We start from the raw sequence: 17,184 nt of genomic DNA on the forward strand, positions 1-17,184 counted from the left end.
CTTGGAGAAGCTGTCTGCAGTGAGCTGTGTGTGAAGACAAGTGTCCTGGAGTAGTGCTTATTGCCAACTTCAGAAGCAAAGAGAGGCCCTGCTGGCTCAAGTCAAAGCTCCATCTAGGCAGGTGCTTCCAGCTTGGAGCAATCTGGCTAATGCTTCTTTTTGAGTGATGGTTACCGAGAGGCATAGTGAAGGGGAACCCTCCACCCTGACCTGTACCCAAGAGTAAAACCTGCTGCTGGTTTGGATGAGTTCTCTTGGACAGCTTCTCCATTTTGACTTTAATGATCTGTGTATCCATCAGAGAAGCTTAATCTCAGATGCATGTGGGCATGCCACAGCGCTTGGCCCAAGCCTGGGCTGAAAAACGGGCCTGCCAGACAGGGTCTAGGAGAGGGGGGTAAAGGGGGTAATTTGTACCCAGGCCCAGGGTCAAAAGGGGGGCCCAGAAATTTCCTGGGATGTGACATTTTCCTATCAGACATTGCCCATATGGGATGCTGGGGACACTGCTGAGGCCACATGGGTGGGTAAACCTGGGCTCCAAAGACTTTTCCAACTGTGCCTACCCTCCCCTCACCCTGCTTTGCCCCTCCCTCCCAGTCTGCTTGCCCATCACCACCCTCCTCTGCTCTGCTTCATCTCTCCCCCTTTGCAAAAGGGTGCAAAAGAAACTTTGTACCTCCTGATAAAATTCTTCAGAGGCCCTGCTGCCGGAAACCACCAGCACTCTGGGGTTTTGCTCATTTCTGAGCAAAGGTAGAGGTTCAAGGGGATGACCCCAGGTTCACTGCCTTGGATTAGCTCAGCAGAAAAGTAAAGCTGCAATTCCCCGCTCCCTTTAAAGAAACTGACTACTTCAAACTAAGGTACATTTTTTCCTAGCAGGACCCGAGTCTTGATGAGGGGAGATGAACAAAGGAACTGCATGAAGGGACTAACCTCTAGAGGGGATTTATGTTTAAGTAGTTGCTTTAGAGCAGGGGTCTCCAAACTTTTCAGTACAAGGGCCACATTGTATATTTACATATTTTTGTGGCCCCCAAAAAATCAGTTTTATGAATGAATGAAATTTAAATGAATGAATAAGTTTTACTTTGATCTTTTTTGTAATTGGCATGGTATGATTCAGAACGAAAGAGAAATGTGACAGCTGCAAAGAAACAAGGCCCTACTTACACTGAGAAATGATATGGAAAAATGCCCCAAATAAGCAAACATTCTGACAAAAAAAAAGTTGCTGTGGGCCACATAAAATCTTGTGGTAGGCCAGATGTGGCCCTCAGGCTGCAGGTTGGAGACACTGCTTTAGATTTGCTATCGGGGTTCCCAGGGCTGTCCCCAAGGCTACCTGTTGGCAACCTTCAGTCTCGAAAGACTCTGGTATCGCGCTCTGAATGGTGGTTCTGGCACAGCGTCCAGTGTGGCTGAAAAGGCCAATCCGGGAGTGACAATCCCTTCCACACTGGGAGCAAGTGCAGTCTGTCCCTGGTCTGTCTCCCTGGCTATGGGCCTTCCTTCTTTGCCTCTTAGCCTCAGACTGTTGGCCAAGTGTCTCTTCAAACTGGGAAAGGCCATGCTTCACAGCCTGCCTCTGAGCGGGCCGCTCAGAGGCCAGGGTTTTCCACTTGTTGAGGTCCACTCCTAAGGCGCTGCAAACAAAGAACAACATGGCACAAATGAGTGAGCCAAATTAAGTGGCTTCTCCCTCACTTCTGTTGATTGCTAAGGGACCCCAGTAAAATTTGGGTTGCTTCCAGGTGGAATAATGGTGGGGGGGGGGTCCCACCTTTTATCTTTTCCCTTACTGGTGGCAGCAACTGCCCCCTTTTTGAGACTGTTCCCTGCTGCCTGAGAGGTCATGGGAAGATCAAATGCATGAGCTGTGTCCCTTGCTTCCTGTATTGCTGCAAGGTCAGCCACTGCAGCCTCCATGGCTCACCAGGCAGTACTTCAGACAAGCAAAAGTTTCTTCTCTGAAACTGGATAAGTAGCAAAAAATGGAAAGCCTGCCTGCCCCAAGGTGCTTTTTGAAAATTTATTTGTTTACTGGTTTTCTATCCCCACCTTTCTCCCCCCCCAGGGGGCCCTAAATCCATCATCCATTGTGCAAAGGGGCTTATTGGAGCATTCTCTCAGGTTTTAAGTTGCACCAAACATTTCAGCAGCAAGCATGGAAAGGTTAGCTAATGTGAGATAAGAGCAAGATTGCTTATTAATGCAGTAACGTGCTAGGCGAAAGAGGGGGGCCTCTTAACACCTTATTTGGGGTTTCTTGTTTTCCTGAAACCCTCCAGGCAATAGCAGCCTATGCATAACTAGTGAGAATGGATGCTCACTCAACAAAAGGTGCTTCCAATTGTCTCTCAGCAGCATTCTGAGCCAGTCTAAGTTCAACAATACTGTACAGCTGAAGGTACTTTGTAGACAGTAGAATAACAGCTGTTCAAAAATAGTTCTTTATTGGTACAAAACTAGTATTTGGTAGTGATGCGAGAGTCATCAGCCTAATGCACTGTAGGGCGATACAAACCCTGTGATAGGGATCAGACAACTTAGGTAAGCATCCAGGCTTACCTAAGGATGGAGATGTTGGAGGGAAGCGAGTAGAAAAAAGGGACATCTCCACCACAGTCAGGACAAATCTGTCTACGGGAAAGCTGGTGTAAGGAGGGACACTTACAGAAAGAGTGCAATGTACAGTATATGTACACCCAGGCTGGGCAGCGGTGGTGGTGGGGGGCAGATTCTCCCCTTATCCAGTCCTTATATACCTACATGTAGAGAATTTAAGTAGTCTTTCTATGGCGGATGAATTTGTGGGTGCTGATCTGCAAACAGCCAGGAACTTTTGCCCAATCCAAAGACTTCAAGGTCATGAATGCCAATGAGGCCAGGGGTCCACCTGGCATTCCACTTGCTGTGATCCTGGCTGTTGACCTATAAAGCAAGTTGGTTTTTCTCCTTTCTTCTTGATCAGTGACAGCCATGGCAGTTGGGGTGGCAAGGAGTTCCATTCAGCTTGCAGCGGCAGCCCCCGCTTGTATCGCCAGAGCCCTGCAGAAAACAAGAAAAAGTCAGCAGGAACAAAACAAAAAAGGGGGCAACGCAGGGGGGAAGGAGCGTGTCAACAATCTTACAGCACTTTTAAGCAGGAGGCAGGAAAAATCAGCGTACGCCTCTGTTCGTAGGAAAAGCCAGTGGGAGGGGAAACCATGCTTCTTAGATTGGTCATTTTGACAGCAGCTGGGATGGAGTGTGGGTGGAAGAGATGTGCTTCTGTCATTACTACTGCCCTTAGTCCACATTTATCTGCAGCCCATCACTTGCAGAAAGTCTTCTCTTCCCCCCCCCCCCAAAGTTTCTCTGAAGAGGAGCAAGACTGGAGGGCAGTTTGTGCTGCAGCCCCCTGTTCAGAGACAGTGACACGAGACACCTGGTGCTATAGCTTGTGCACTCAGTCAGCACGTACTGCTGGTCCCCAGCGTGGGCCTTTGGTTGCCCAGCAGATTTCTGTGTGGCAGACAGTGCACCGGATCCAGTCACAGCCGTCTTTCTTCTGGATAATGATCCTGCAGGCTGGACAGTACATGGCGTCCCCTTTCTGCACCATGGTCTGAAAGGAAAGGAAGAGAGCTGTGAGAATGAAACATTCTCAGTTTGTCTCATTCAATCAGGTAACGGAGCATCAACAACCCAATGGCCTGGACCAGTGTTTCTCAAACTGTGGGTTGGGACCCACTAAGTGGGTCGCGAGCCAATTTCATGTCAGTCATTTCATGGTATGTGACTACATTTGGGGAAATGTTACACATCTGTGTTTTGAACAGGCTACTACATATATGCTTTTTATAATGGTAGTAAAGGGGACTTACTCCTGGGTAAGTGTGGGTAGGATTGCAACCAAGGATTGTTAAAACTCTTCCTGCCTGATGATGTCACTTCCAGTCACAGCATCACTTCTGGTGGGTCCTGACAGATTCTCATTCTAAGAAGTGGGTCCTGGTGCTAAAAGTTTGAGAACTGCTGGCCTGGACATACCACTTAGGAGGGTGTGCATCTGTTTTGCCAATGAACAGAAACCGAACCTAATCAAGCTTGTTCGGTTTGATTTTCATGTGTCCAATACACAAAGTAACATGGGGATAGAATTGATTTTCAAAATCCCATTCATATTCATTCGTTTCTTCCTCTTACTTGGTTTTTGCCACCTGCCATTGTCAGCATCCCTCCCATCCCTCCTGGCCAGCATCACCTTGAATACCCCCACAAAGCCAGGCTGCAGTATTAAGAGCTCAGAACCCCACAGAAGGTTATCCCAGATTTCCCTCACCACAAGGTAGGTAAAGCTGAGAAACGGTGACTAGCCTGAGATCACTTAGTGCATTTCATCATTGGGTGATCTGAACCCAGATCTTCCTGGTTCAATTCCCAGCACACCCATCCACTGTCCCCACAGTCAGCAAGGGACAGACCTACACATGTGAACAGCTCTCAGTCAGTTTAGTCAGCCAAGGTCCCTGCTAATAGTACTCCGAGGCCTGAGCCAGCAGGGCTCCTGCTGCTTCTCCCTTATCTTTTCTCACCAGTAACATAGTTGTGGTTTGCTGCGCAGCTTTGTCATTCTGAGCACGGATCCTGAGGTCATCCTGGTACTCTTTGCAGTTCATATTTTCATGAATAGCCTGTGGACAAGACACAGTCTGAATTGCTTGTTTTGTCAGCTTACAAAACTGACATCACTCTCTTTCAGGCTCTGATACTATTCTGAGTTTATGAAACGTGTGCTCTTAGACCCTAATCCTGTCCCCTGCCACATTAAAACATGCAGCCGTGCCAAAAGAGACTGTGCTGCATGTTGCGGGGGAGTATTGGACAACTTGCAGGAGGTAAGTAAAAATATTTTCACTTACCTCCTAGTAGGCTGCCTGATCACCTATGGGTCTCCTCAGACATGCCAGCCATTTTGGTGCTGTATGTTCAAGATAAGGGGTGGGGTGATTTTAAAAACAGCAGTGTCCTGCTGCTGTAAATATGATGATGGGGTTGGGCAGTTAATGTCTCTCCTACCTTACTAATGTGTGCTTTTATTGCATGGTTTTTATTGCATGGTTTTTCTTTTATTGCAATGGTTTTATTGCATGGTTTTATTGTGTGGTTTTATTGCATGGTTGCAGATTTCTTCTGCATTTACGATAGCAAATTTTTGAAAAAGTTGGTCACTCTCTCCACGGCCACAGAGAACAAGACTCTTGGTGCTTCATGCAAAATGGGGGCCAAGGTTCATATTTCAGCAGGAAGCTTATTTTAATGCATTCATAACTGCCCTTTCCACCACTGCTGGGCCACAAAGCAGCTGACCACTGTAAAGGACAATCAAAACATCACAAGCAAACAACAAAAGCAGACTCCTGTTAACTGGAGACCTTTTGAAGTGGCAGTGAGATTTGGCAGGCAGACTATACAGCCCAGGAGAACATTCATCCCAGAGAGGTGTCTCTTATGTGTCTGTTTTTCAGACTGGGAACCCTTGATTGTGCTATGTGAACTGCTTTGTTAACTTTTTGCTGAGAAGCAACATACCAACATTCTACATATTAATGATGTTCTAAAATGTTCTACAACAACGTTCATATAAAATGTTCTACAACATCTACAACAAATGTGCCACTCATGTGGCAGAAAATCAAAGGTCCACCTTGAGGGTCCACATCACAGTGTTGGGCTTGGGAGGGGGAAGGTCACCTTGGAGTGTATTTGGAATACACACAAGCCTACCCACTGCCACCAAAAGACTGGCCTCCACTCCCCAGGCTACACTTTGTGGGGTACAGTTCCAGCACCCCCCACCACCACTGCACCGGCTAGATGGACCTCCAATGTCTCACCTGGCAGAGCAGGCAGTTCACCTTCTGGCACACGGGACATGGAAACTCATTGACGTCGTCCTCAAAGAAACACCATCCCCGGCAGTCTGTGGTCTTGCAGTGGTAGCTGGAGCGGCTGCGGCTCTCGGCAACAGAGACGCCAAGGTCCAGGAAATGCTGGTACTCACCATCGCTCAGGAGCTGTGGATCAGGTGCAGAGCAGCTGAGAGGAGAGCTCAGGAAGGGAGCTGCGTTGCCTCAACTGCCCAACAGCGCTGCTCAGTGGGGGATCCGTCCGCAGAAGTTTCTCATGGGAATGACAGTCCACGTGGCAGCCATTTCCCCAGGACATTACTACTGTCACAAGACTCCCATACCCACCGATTAAAGCTGGTGCCCTGCCAATCATGGATGGCAGCACAACTGCCATGCCCTGCTCGGAACCAGACTGAGGCACTCGTGATCCTCAGCAGCACTGGCAATCCCAAGACCAAAGGCAACCACAGGACACCTGATCTGCCCAAGCACAGCCTGCCGTCCTGGTGACTGGCCCATCAGCCCCCCTGGCACCAGCCACTCAGCAATTTCAATTGCCCAAAGGATCCATCTGGAGCCGAGTAAAGGCCAGCAGGATGAACTCTGCCCTGTGACTTGGAAGGAAACCTACAAGGAAGGAGACTTTAGTGTGAAAGACAACAGAGGCTCTGGGGCAAAGCCCTCTCCTGCACCGCAGTTGCAGCTGTTGACTCCTATTTCCTGCACGACTCCAGGACTGAAACCAACAAAAATGAGGCACTGGTGCCTAAATGGCAGCTCTACCAAAGCCTCTGTTGCTGCTCTTACTGGGGAGAAAGAGCCCACTGCCTCTCTCGCAGCAACTGCAGCGTGCCACGGAGAGAGAGTTTCAAGAGTAGGTGCAAGGCCATCTTCAGTGCACGTAGCTTGAGCAGCAGCTTAGTCCTCCCTGCCTTCCCCACTTCCATTTCCCTCCCCTTTCTGTCGTTTCCTCTGGATCTACTTACACTGTAAGCCCCCTGGGATCAGGGACCTACCCTCTCACTCTGTGCAAAATGCCCTGTATCTTGATGGTGCTTGATATATTGTGATGTTGGGTTGAAACCTCCCATTCCCACCACCACCCCATGTAGTGAACTGCCCACCCCTCAGTGCTTCCTCATTCCAAGCTCTGCAATGCACCCAAGCTGGCCCTCTGCCTGCTCCCATTGAGACACCTACTGCCTTGATCTCCCGTTCCAGCAGCTGCCCTGGGCAGGAGTACTTCTCATCGATGTAGGGGCAATGCACTTCTGGCTCCTGGCTGTTGAGAATGGTCCCTCTCAGGCAGTCCCTAGGAAAAGAAACAACCGTGACAGGGAAGAGAGATGTGGGCAGCAGACTCCTTTTACAATGAAGCCCCTACCTACAGATAATGTAGGGTTCCCTGCACGTTTAGGTTGCCCGTTTCAACTCTGGGTCACAAAGAGCTCTGGCCACAGCATAAAAGCTGTTTCAGCGTCGAGAGTGGGAGTGTGAGCACCCAACATGAACTACAGATCCCAGACATGGGCACTTGTGGCTCTCCCAATGAGAGTCAGCTAATCCTGAGTGAGGAGCAGGGCTGTGGTTCAACTTACCTGCAGAAGGAGTGCAGACATTCCCGCAAAGTCACCCCCTCCCCAGGGTCCAGAGCCACAAAGCAGATGGGACATTCCACGGCCTCATCAGCAGGCACCAGGCTCTGTCCATCCAGCTGGAGGAGCTGCTGGTAGTTCTTCTGCTTCTGGTGCTCCTTCGCCTAGAACAAGACAGGGTGTGAAATGATGCATGGTCACCTGGCAGGGCACACCCTAGAACACTGTTTTCACATTACCTTTTGCCCCATGAGTTCCATGGTTTCTATACAGGTGTCAGTCCCCACACAGAAAACCAGGCCACCTCCGCACCTGATCTCTTTCTAGAAACAGAGCAGCAGCCTCTACAGACAACACAGCGTTGGACTCTTTTGACCTTTGGTGTTCCACGAACGAAGAGACTGCCACCCAAACCAGGCACTTTGCAGGAGATCCTCCTAAGAAGGCACAGGCCAAGCCCAACCTGCTTATCTCTTCTGCAAGGCAACGGCAGAATGAGCCTTCCAAGCACAGCCTTGGCTCTGTGGCAGGGCCATAGCTCAGTGGCAGAGCACGCACTTGCACATGCCTTGCAGTTAAACTAACCAAAGGAAGCAGACCTAGAATGGCTGCTGCTTGAGGCCTTAAGAGAGCCACTGCCAGCTGGAGGATGGGCTGCTCCAGAGTGGAAAGCACATGGTCCTCCTACAAGCCTCCTGTGGTGCTTTGCAGCTAGCAAGCACTGCACATGTGCGCAGCCAAGAAAAACATGCAGGGAGGGCACGGTTCATTTCCACACAGAAGGCCGTCCCCGGGATCCTCCAGTAGAAGGACCAGGTTGCGGAGGAGGGGCAAGACTCTTTCTGCTTGAGCCCTGCTGACACTGGGGTGGCAGATGCTACGGGGCATAACTGACCAATGGACTGATTAAGCGAAAGGTGCGTTCATGTCACACTGACCCAGCCCTGAGCTCTGCAGCCTCCCTTGTTGGAATGCAGGAGGGTGGCCCACACTCCATGCGCTCACTTTTCAGTCTCACCTGCTCATACTGGCGCATGGATTCCTCCTCCCTCTCCAGCCGCACCAGCTCCTCTTCATCCGGCTGGTAGGCCTCTGGCACGACGTAGCCCTGGGGGCGCTCGGCACAGCACATCTCACAGCCTGGCCACGTGGGCTTGTTGACGTATGTGCAACGTGGACACTCCCAGCCAACCTGGAAAGCAGCCCCAAGGCAGAAAGGAAGAGCAAGGTTAGAGAAAGAAGGAGGGCATTCTGAGCCATGCCTGGCCCCTGCACAGCCCCTTACCTTTGGGGGCTGCTCAGAGGGGGGGCTACCTGGGTCACTCTTCTCCTCAAGACTTTCTGAGGGTCCCCCTGGAGTTGAGGCTGCTGCATTTGTCGTCCCCCGGGCCAGCAGGATGTCCTCTTCAATACCTAACTCTGACAAAGTGCAGGGGAGGAAAAGAAAGCCTGGGCGAGAGGTTGTATCCTGCTATGCCCAAGAGTAACACAGCAGGATTAATCAAGGCCCTCTGATGCAACCTGGGCATCAAAGGCTGTTACCTGCACACATTTTCCATCACTTTAATTAACCAAACTCAGGATACAGGCAGAGCCTATTTATCCAAGTTAGTTCCACTCGGAGCAATTAACTAAAAACTTGTTGTGCTAAATTCCATAGAGTTACGCAAATACACTGCAGCCTGACACTTCCGGATGGAAGGAAACTAAGGCAGCTGTTATCAATCCCCTCCCCTCCATACTCAGCCCTCCCTGTTGCCAGCTGCCCGGCTTGTTTCACAGTTGGGATGCTGATCTTTTAAGAGTCCAGCCCTATGCATTTCTACTCAGAAGTAAGCCCCATTGTAGTCAATGTAGTCAATGGGGCTTACTCCCAGGAAAGTGTGGAGAGGATTGTAGGCTGAATCTCATGCTTTACTTGGTGGGAAGGCTTGCTTGTGTCCATGATAGCCTGCACCATGTGGGGGGGAGTTGCTTGTGTAGATGATTGCCTGCACCATCTCAATGGGGGGGGGGAATTGGCAAACACTCCCTGGGTTTTTTAAAGCAATCTCCTCTGTTGCTGCCACACCTGCCCCTGTGTGAGAATGAGAGAGAGAGAGAGAGAGCAAGAGAGCACTGGAGCTCCACCCTGCTGCACATGTTATTCATATTAGTTACAACCACTAACTAAGCACAGGAGCACTTTGTGCTATGCTTTCATTCATTCCAACTGGGCTTACGGAGGAGAACCTTCTAGCTGAGTGTGCCATATGTTGACTAAATCAAGTAAGCAAGGTAGGTAAAGGTTCTGGATCATGGCAATTCATTCCCCTTGGAACTCTGTGCTCACCATGGAAAGTCAGCAATGCAAATAGGTGAGGTGCATGAACCAGCATATCACCACAGTGTCTGGACCACAGAATGTAGCTCTGCCAAGGCAGTGCACCTGCTTCAAAATAATTCTTAACCCAATGTGCAATTAACTGGGGAACTCCTTGCCACAAGATGTGGTGATGGCATCTGGCCTACGTGCCTTTCAAAGGGGATTGGACAAATTTATGGATAAAAATTCCATCACAGGTTACAAGCCATAATGGGTATGTTCAACCTTGTGATTTTAGAAGTAGGGTGCCTCTGAATGCCAGATACAAGGCAGTGACAGCAGGATGCAGGTGTCTTGTTGTCTTTCATGATCCCTGAGACATCTGGTGGGCCACTGTGAGATGCTGGTAGGTGGACTAGTTGGGCCTTTGGCCTGATCCAGCAGGGCTCTTATGTTCTTATGACCCTTGGGAATCTTCAGACAGGGACCCACCAAATATACTCTGGCTGTCTGCTGGTATTCCTTTGCATCTTTTTAGATTGTGAGCCCTTTTGGGACAGGGAGCCATTTAGTTATTTGATTTTTCTCTGTAAACCGCTTTGTGAACTTTAGTTGAAAAGCGGTTTATAAATACTGTTAATAATAATAATAATAATAATAATAATAATAATAATAATATAATAAATAATCTTTCTGTGAAAACAGCCTACTAGCCCCCCAAAACAGGTGCCAGCTAACAGCTCACCTTCCAGCTGCCTGCGTTCGTGGTCCTGCTGGCAAGAGTCTCTGCAAAGCTGGGCTGCCCTGGCAGACCGGAGGTAGAGATAAGCGGCGTCACCATCTCTCTGGATGCCATGATAGTAAAGGGTCTCGTGGTCTCGAGGCAGTCTCTTGCCCACCACCCACTGCTGTACACTGGGAGGGAACCCATAGTGGAGGAACACCTGGGCCAGGAGAAAGGGGACAGTCGGAAATCTATGGTGTTCCTAGAGCATCAGGAATGCCTGAGTTTCTGGTTTCTTCTCCTTTCTACATGGAATAATAATGTGTGAAACATGGATTAAGATGACTCCTGTGCTGCTCAATAGCTCAGGCTTTTTTTTTTTTTTGTAATTAATGTATTTATTTTTAATTAACCAATTGAGTGGCCCAGTAAAATGCCGCTGTGTTTTATGCTCCTCTCTGCACCAACAGTTTCAAGATTGATCCCAAAGCAAGTCTCTACCTTCCCTTCAATTTACCCTACAGTCCAGGTGCCCCTAGGCAAGAGCCCTGCTCACCCCACCACTCTGCAGGTGCCAGTCTGGTGTGCGGCTCACATGCTTCAGGATCAGGCAATAAACTCTGGTTCTTATCTAGGCTCCTGGGCACAAAAAATCTTCCCTTTCAAAGCTACCTGTGTTACCCTGAGGCTTGCCCTGAGGCGGGGGAGGAGGGTGGAACCTCCATTCAGCAAAGCCCATACCATGTCTTTGAGAGAAGCCAAGGTCATGCAAGGTTGCACCTTCAGGTAAATGGGGACCGTGCTCATCTGGGCATCTTCCACACCCACCCATAACCTAAAGAAAGAAGGGAAACACGCCATTAGGGGTTTTGCTCACCCCCCCTACGTAGGTCCCTCTTCAGGGAGAGCTCTTTCCTTCCTGGAGGAAAACAGCCCGGCTCTTTAAGTGCTGGGCTTTCTCAAACAGCATCAAGGGCATCTCTGGGTATAGTCCCCAGATAGTCATCACTCCACCTCCATGTGGTTGTTTATCTTGGCCACTGTGCTTCCTCTCCAGAATGGTGAACTTTAGTCTTGCTTTAGTCTGGGCTGAAAGGGCAATGAGTTGACTGCAGATTCTCTTCACCCCTTTCTACTTCCAGGGATTCTCTGGAGCACCAGGTCAGAGATCAGGCAGAATGCAGGGGCTCTCCTCCCACAAGGACTGGCCATGGAAAACAAACTCTTGGGTTATTCACCAGCAACCGTGGAATCACCTGATGTCTTGCTCAGGGTCAGCCTCCTGCTTCACCTGCACAGTGACTGGGACCCGGCGCTCGGTCAGCCAGATGGCACACCTGCGGGCAGCTTCTTCGTCCCCTCCTTTGATGGCCTCTGCCAGCCTCAGGGCCTGCTGCTCTGCAGGCAACAAGAACTCTGGGTAGCCAGCTCACCGACAGAACTCACTGTCACCAGTCATTGGGAAAACCACTACTGCAAAATGTATTGATTGTGCTTGAATGATTTATTTGTTGCTTTACTGCCAGTGATCAAAGTGAGGCACTCCTATAGAAAAAGTGCAATTTTTGCAAAGCAACAGAACATGAAATGCTACAATAAAACCTGTTCAGTAGACCTACTCACTCTACAATCTTTGGCACACCTACTCAGAAGTAAACTCCACCAAATTCAATGGAACTTACCCCAGTTGTGTGCACAAGATTGCAACCTCAAACACACACGCATGCCCACAGACACACAGAGCAGCAGCAACAACCTTGTATTGTATTGGCAACCTTCAGTCTCGAAAGACTGGTATCACGCTCTGAAAGGTGGTTCTGGGACAGCGTCTAGTGTGGCTGAAAAGCAGCAACAACCACAAATTGACTAAAGCAAGTGGATTTTCACTGGCCTTTTAAAAGGTCAGCAGAAATTAGGCACAATGGGACTTGGGAGTGGGGGGCATTCTATACTTGTGGCACCACTGCAGACAAGGCCCTGCTTGTTCCGTGCCCTCACCATCCCATCCTGCCATGGAAAACACACTTCACAGGAAGAACACAACCACACTTGAAAGGAGTCCATCTCCTTTTAAACTTTTTAAAAAGTGTGTCCTCAAGAGACCTAATGGAATAAAACTTACTACAGATGATGACATATTAAAACATTTAGAATGTTTCAGTTTAAAAAAGGACAACTCAGCAAAGACATGACAGAGTTGACATGACAGAGACATGACACGATGCACTGTGTGGAGAGGGAGACTTTCTCCTCTCCTGTAATAATAATAATAATAATAATAATAATAATAATAATAATAAATGCTAGTATTTATATACTGCCTTTCTGGTCATCGGATTACTTCCTCTGACTTAAAACCAGAACTGGGTGGGGGGAGTGGACAAGACAGAAGATGGGAGTCACCTACAGAAGAAAGGACTTGTTCAAACAACACATAATTCATGTATGACATTCATTGCCACAAGATGAGGTGATGGACTCCCAATTTTTTCAGCACCTTCCATTTCAGAGACTAAACTGGGATTTTAGCAGCACTAGCAAAATTATTTGTTTAATATTAACATTTCAATCCCACCAAAATTGCTCACTAAGAGGACAGTTTTCCAGATTAAAATGCACCATATTGCAAAATATGAACTACAAACAACAACCAACCAACAATTGATCACCCAGCAAGCATCCCATTCTGATCACTAGAATCACATCAGCAGCTATTTCACAGTAAGGAGACTTTCTGAAATCCAGGGGTCTTCAGCAGTCTCCTTGCAAATGGAATGCTTGCCAGGATCTCCTCTACTGGACCTGTTGGCATCTGCTCTTGTGCCCTAACACAGCTTGAGAATCCAATCCCAAAGCAACAGTTCCAATTCCTCTAACCTTGGGCACGACCCCCATGCAATCCCACCTTTTCTTGATGCCTCCTCCATAAGCGCTGTCTCCTCCAGAACTACAGGGCTCACAGGCTGTTTAAAACACAGAAGAGAAACAATGTGCATTTCATGCAGTTGTATAATAAGAAAAGTTGTTACAATAAGAAAAGGGAAATTTCTGTACTCAACTCACAGCCCAATTCCATGCATGTCTACTCAGAAGTAAGTCCCATTAGAGTCAATGGGGTTTACTTCCAGGAAAGGGTTGATAGGATTGGGCTGTCAGTTGACTCCTTCCCCCCAAAATACCTGTCCTGCCCCCACATATAGCACCCCAGTGGTCTTGGCTCTCCAGGGCTGAGAGCACAGTGGCGTAGCGGGGGGGGCAAGCACTAAGTCTTGCGGGGAGCCTCCCCGCGCCACGGCATGCGGGGCCCCCTCCCCCTCGGTTCCATTCTGAGCGGAGGGGGACTGAGACGGAGGCCCCCCGTTTGGATCGGGGGCACTGCAGGGACTGCGGAGGGAGGCAACGCACCAAGTCTTGCCGGGAGCCCCATCGCCCCTCCGGGCGGGCAAGCAAAGCGGAGGCGCGCGCCTGGCTCCGAAGGGGCGCTCCCTGCAAGACTTACTGCTCCGCCCCCCCTCCGGCTACGCCACTGCTCCAGAGAGGCTCCGCGCGGGGCTTGCCCGACAGCCGCTCCGGCCCGAGGCCGGCGGGGAGCGCGCTGGACACACTTACTTGCGAGTAAACCGGCCTCCAAGGTGCGCGCCCGCCCGGCCAGGCAGCACCTCCTCGCGGGCGGGGCGGGCTGTCCTCCCTGCGGGCGAAGCGAAAGCGAAGGCGACTGCGGACTCGCCCCCTCCCCGCGGGGGAATCCCCGGAGGTTCCCGCCCAGTGACGTCACGGGCGCTGCTGTGGGCGGGGCGCTCCCGCTGTGCAGCCTTCGAGAGGGGTGGGGCTGCAGGTGGGCTGGGCGCAGAGGGGCCCCTCCCGGCACTCTCCGGAACTCCGAGGGCTGCACAACAGCCCCGCGAGGAAGGCCAGTGCCATTAGCCCTGCACTGCTGCACAACAGCCCTGCGAGGAAGGCCACTGTCATCAGCCCCACACTACAGTCCAGATGTGGAGAAGTGAGAGAGAAGAGGGACCTGTCTGTCTAGCGGGTTCCTGGCTGGGGGCAGATCAAGGCAGGAACTTCCCCTTTGGAGCCTGGGAGGGTGTGAATTTTGTCTGCTGAATAATTTTGACCAAGAGGCCCAGCTGGATGCAGATGAAGGTAATTCAAAATAGAACCCAGATTGCTCACTATCTCACCCAGAATTTGCTTAGACTCTGTGGCTTGAATAAGCTATCCTAAGCTATCCTAACTACTATCCTAAGCACAGTTTCCTGGGAGCAAGCCCTGTTGAACATAATGGACTCACTTTTGAGTAGACCCACTTAGGATTAGGCTGCAAGATCTTGTCTCCAGTTGCTGGCTAGCAGTGGTTCCCAAACAGTGGCACAGTGGTCTGCAAACCGCTGGTATCCATGGTGAGGGGGGGACCAAGAACATATTCTCTGCAGGTGATGGGGAATGCCTGTGCTATTTTATTTAACATCTTATATTTAAGATCTTGTTTTTCCCCCAATGCCAGGGGCGTCTCCTGTCTTTTTGGCAGGAGGGCCACATCTCTCTCACACTGAGTAGGGCTGGGAAAAAAAGAATTTACATTTCAAATTTGAATAAATTTACATAAATGAATATATTAACCACACCTGGAGTATTGTGTCCAGTTCTGGTCGCCACATCTCAAAAAAGACGTATTGTATTGGCAACCTTCAGTCTCGAAAGACTCTGGTATCGCGCTCTGAAAGGTGGTTCTGGCACAGCGTCTAGTGTGGCTGAAAAGGCCAATCCGGGAGCGACAATCCCTTCCACACCGGGAGCAAGTGCAGTCTGTCCCTGGTCTGTCTCCCTGGCTACGGGCCTTCCTTCTTTGCCTCTTAGCCTCAGACTGTTGGCAAAGTGTCTCTTCAAACTGGGAAAGGCCATGCTGCACAGCCTGCCTCCAAGCAGGCCGCTCAGAGGCAAAAAAGACGTAGTGGAAATGGAAAAGGTGCAAAAGAGAGCGACTAAGAGGATTACGGGGCTGGGGCACCTTCTTTATGAGGAAAGGCTACGGCGTTTGGGCCTCTTCAGCCTAGAAAAGAGGCACCTGAGGGGGGACATGATTGAGACATACAAAATTATGCAGGGGATGGACAGAGTGGATAGGGAGATGCTCTTTACACTCACATAACACCAGAACCAGGGGACATCCACTAAAATTGAGTGTTGGGAGGGTTAGGACAGACAAAAGAAAATACTTCTTTACTCAGCGTGTGGTTGGTCTGTGGAACTCTTTGCCACAGGATGTGGTGACAGCATCTGGCCTGGACACTTTTAAAAGGGGATTGGACAAGTTTCTGGAGGAAAAATCCATTACGGGTTACAAGCCATGATGTGAATGGGCAACCTCCTGATTTTAGAAATGGGTTATGTCAGAATGCCAGATGCAAGGGAGGGCACCAGAATGAGGTCTCGTTATCTGGTGTGCTCCTTGGGGCATTTGGTGGGCCGCTGTGAGATACAGGAAGCTGGACTAGATGGGCCTATGGCCTGATCCAGTGGCGCTGTTCTTATGTTCTTAGAGATGGAACTTATATGAATGAATGATCTTGCAGTAGCTCAAGGCCTACAAAAGGTCTTGCTCAAAGTAAGGCCGGCCTTTCCTTCGCTACCACTGCTGCATCACAGGTGTAAAACTGTGATGTAAATAAAAAAAGATGATTACTGGGCTGGGGCACCTTCCCTATGAGAAAAGGCTACAACGTTGGGCCTCTTCAGCCTAGAAAAGAGGCACCTGAGGGGGGACATGATTGAGACATACAAAATTATGCAGGGCTAGATAGAGTGGCTAGAGAAACACTGTTTCCCCTCTCACATTACACCAGAACCAGGGGGCAACCACTAAAGTTGAGTGTTGGGAGAGTTAGGACAGACAAAAGAAAATATTTCTTTACCCAGCACGTAACTAATCTGTGCAACTCCTTGCCACAGGAAGTAGTGACAGCATCTTGCCTAGATGCCTTTAAGAGGGGACTGGACAAATTTCTGGAGGAAAAGTTCATCATGGGTTACAAGTCATGGTAGATATGTGCAAGGTAGAGTTAGGCTGCCTCTGATTGCCAGATGGGCACCAGGACACAGGTTGTGTCTGTTGTCTAGTATGTTCCCTGAAGCATTTGGTGGACCACTGTGAGATACAGGAAGCTGGACTAGATGGGCCTTTGGCCTGATCCAACAGGGCTCTTCTTATGACCTTATGACCAAATGGCAGGAGGTGGGGAGAGAGAAGAGGGGCATTAGGCAGGGCCTGAGTTCAGGGGGCTCTGCACATGCGTCTGATGAAGGAAGGGCCTCTTTGACCTGTCCAGGAAAAGGCAGCTCTCTGGGTAGGAGCACTTTGCAGTGACATAGCTAGAGGGGGTGCAAAGCACAAAGTTTTGCAGGGAGCCATGCAAGCGGCTCCTCCCCCTCAGAGCCATTCCAGGCAGTGGGAGCAAAACAGGTGTTCATTTCTGGTGGTGGGTGTTTTACTCCCACCACCAGGAATGGCCCCAAAGGAGAGGAGCTGCTTGCACATGGTGGTGCAGCTCCCTGCAAAACTTAGTGCTTTACACGGCCTTTGGCTGCGCCACTGCAGACAGGCCTCTCCTGGCCTGGAACCCTGATGAGCAGCTGCTAGCCAGAGCAGGCACTGGGCCA

General features: G+C 49.9%; 1 protein-coding gene across 3 annotated transcripts; it reads right to left on the reverse strand.

Moving 5' to 3' along the window:
* Positions 1-2,444: 2,444 nt before the first annotated feature.
* RBCK1 (RANBP2-type and C3HC4-type zinc finger containing 1) lies at positions 2,445-14,213 on the reverse strand. 3 transcript variants are annotated; one of them, XM_066626039.1, is made up of 13 exons: positions 14,134-14,213; positions 13,430-13,487; positions 11,781-11,922; positions 11,266-11,359; positions 10,546-10,744; positions 8,781-8,914; positions 8,514-8,687; positions 7,499-7,659; positions 7,101-7,212; positions 5,886-6,065; positions 4,584-4,682; positions 3,470-3,613; positions 2,445-3,054 (listed from the first exon to the last, which is right to left on the reverse strand). In XM_066626039.1, the coding sequence occupies exons 2-13, from the start codon at positions 13,449-13,451 to the stop codon at positions 2,974-2,976; spliced, it is 1,542 nt and encodes a 513-aa protein (XP_066482136.1). In that variant the 5' UTR covers positions 13,452-13,487; positions 14,134-14,213; the 3' UTR covers positions 2,445-2,973. The 3 variants fall into 3 exon arrangements, with proteins under 3 accessions (XP_066482136.1, XP_066482135.1, XP_066482137.1); XM_066626038.1 differs by having other exon boundaries at positions 8,781-8,944; XM_066626040.1 differs by lacking the exon at positions 14,134-14,213 and having other exon boundaries at positions 8,781-8,944; positions 11,781-11,917; positions 13,430-13,486.
* Between the last annotated feature and the right edge of the window lie 2,971 nt (positions 14,214-17,184).

The sequence above is a fragment of the Tiliqua scincoides genome, chromosome 4 (assembly GCF_035046505.1).
Source record: "Tiliqua scincoides isolate rTilSci1 chromosome 4, rTilSci1.hap2, whole genome shotgun sequence".
NCBI classification, from domain to species: domain Eukaryota; kingdom Metazoa; phylum Chordata; class Lepidosauria; order Squamata; family Scincidae; genus Tiliqua; species Tiliqua scincoides.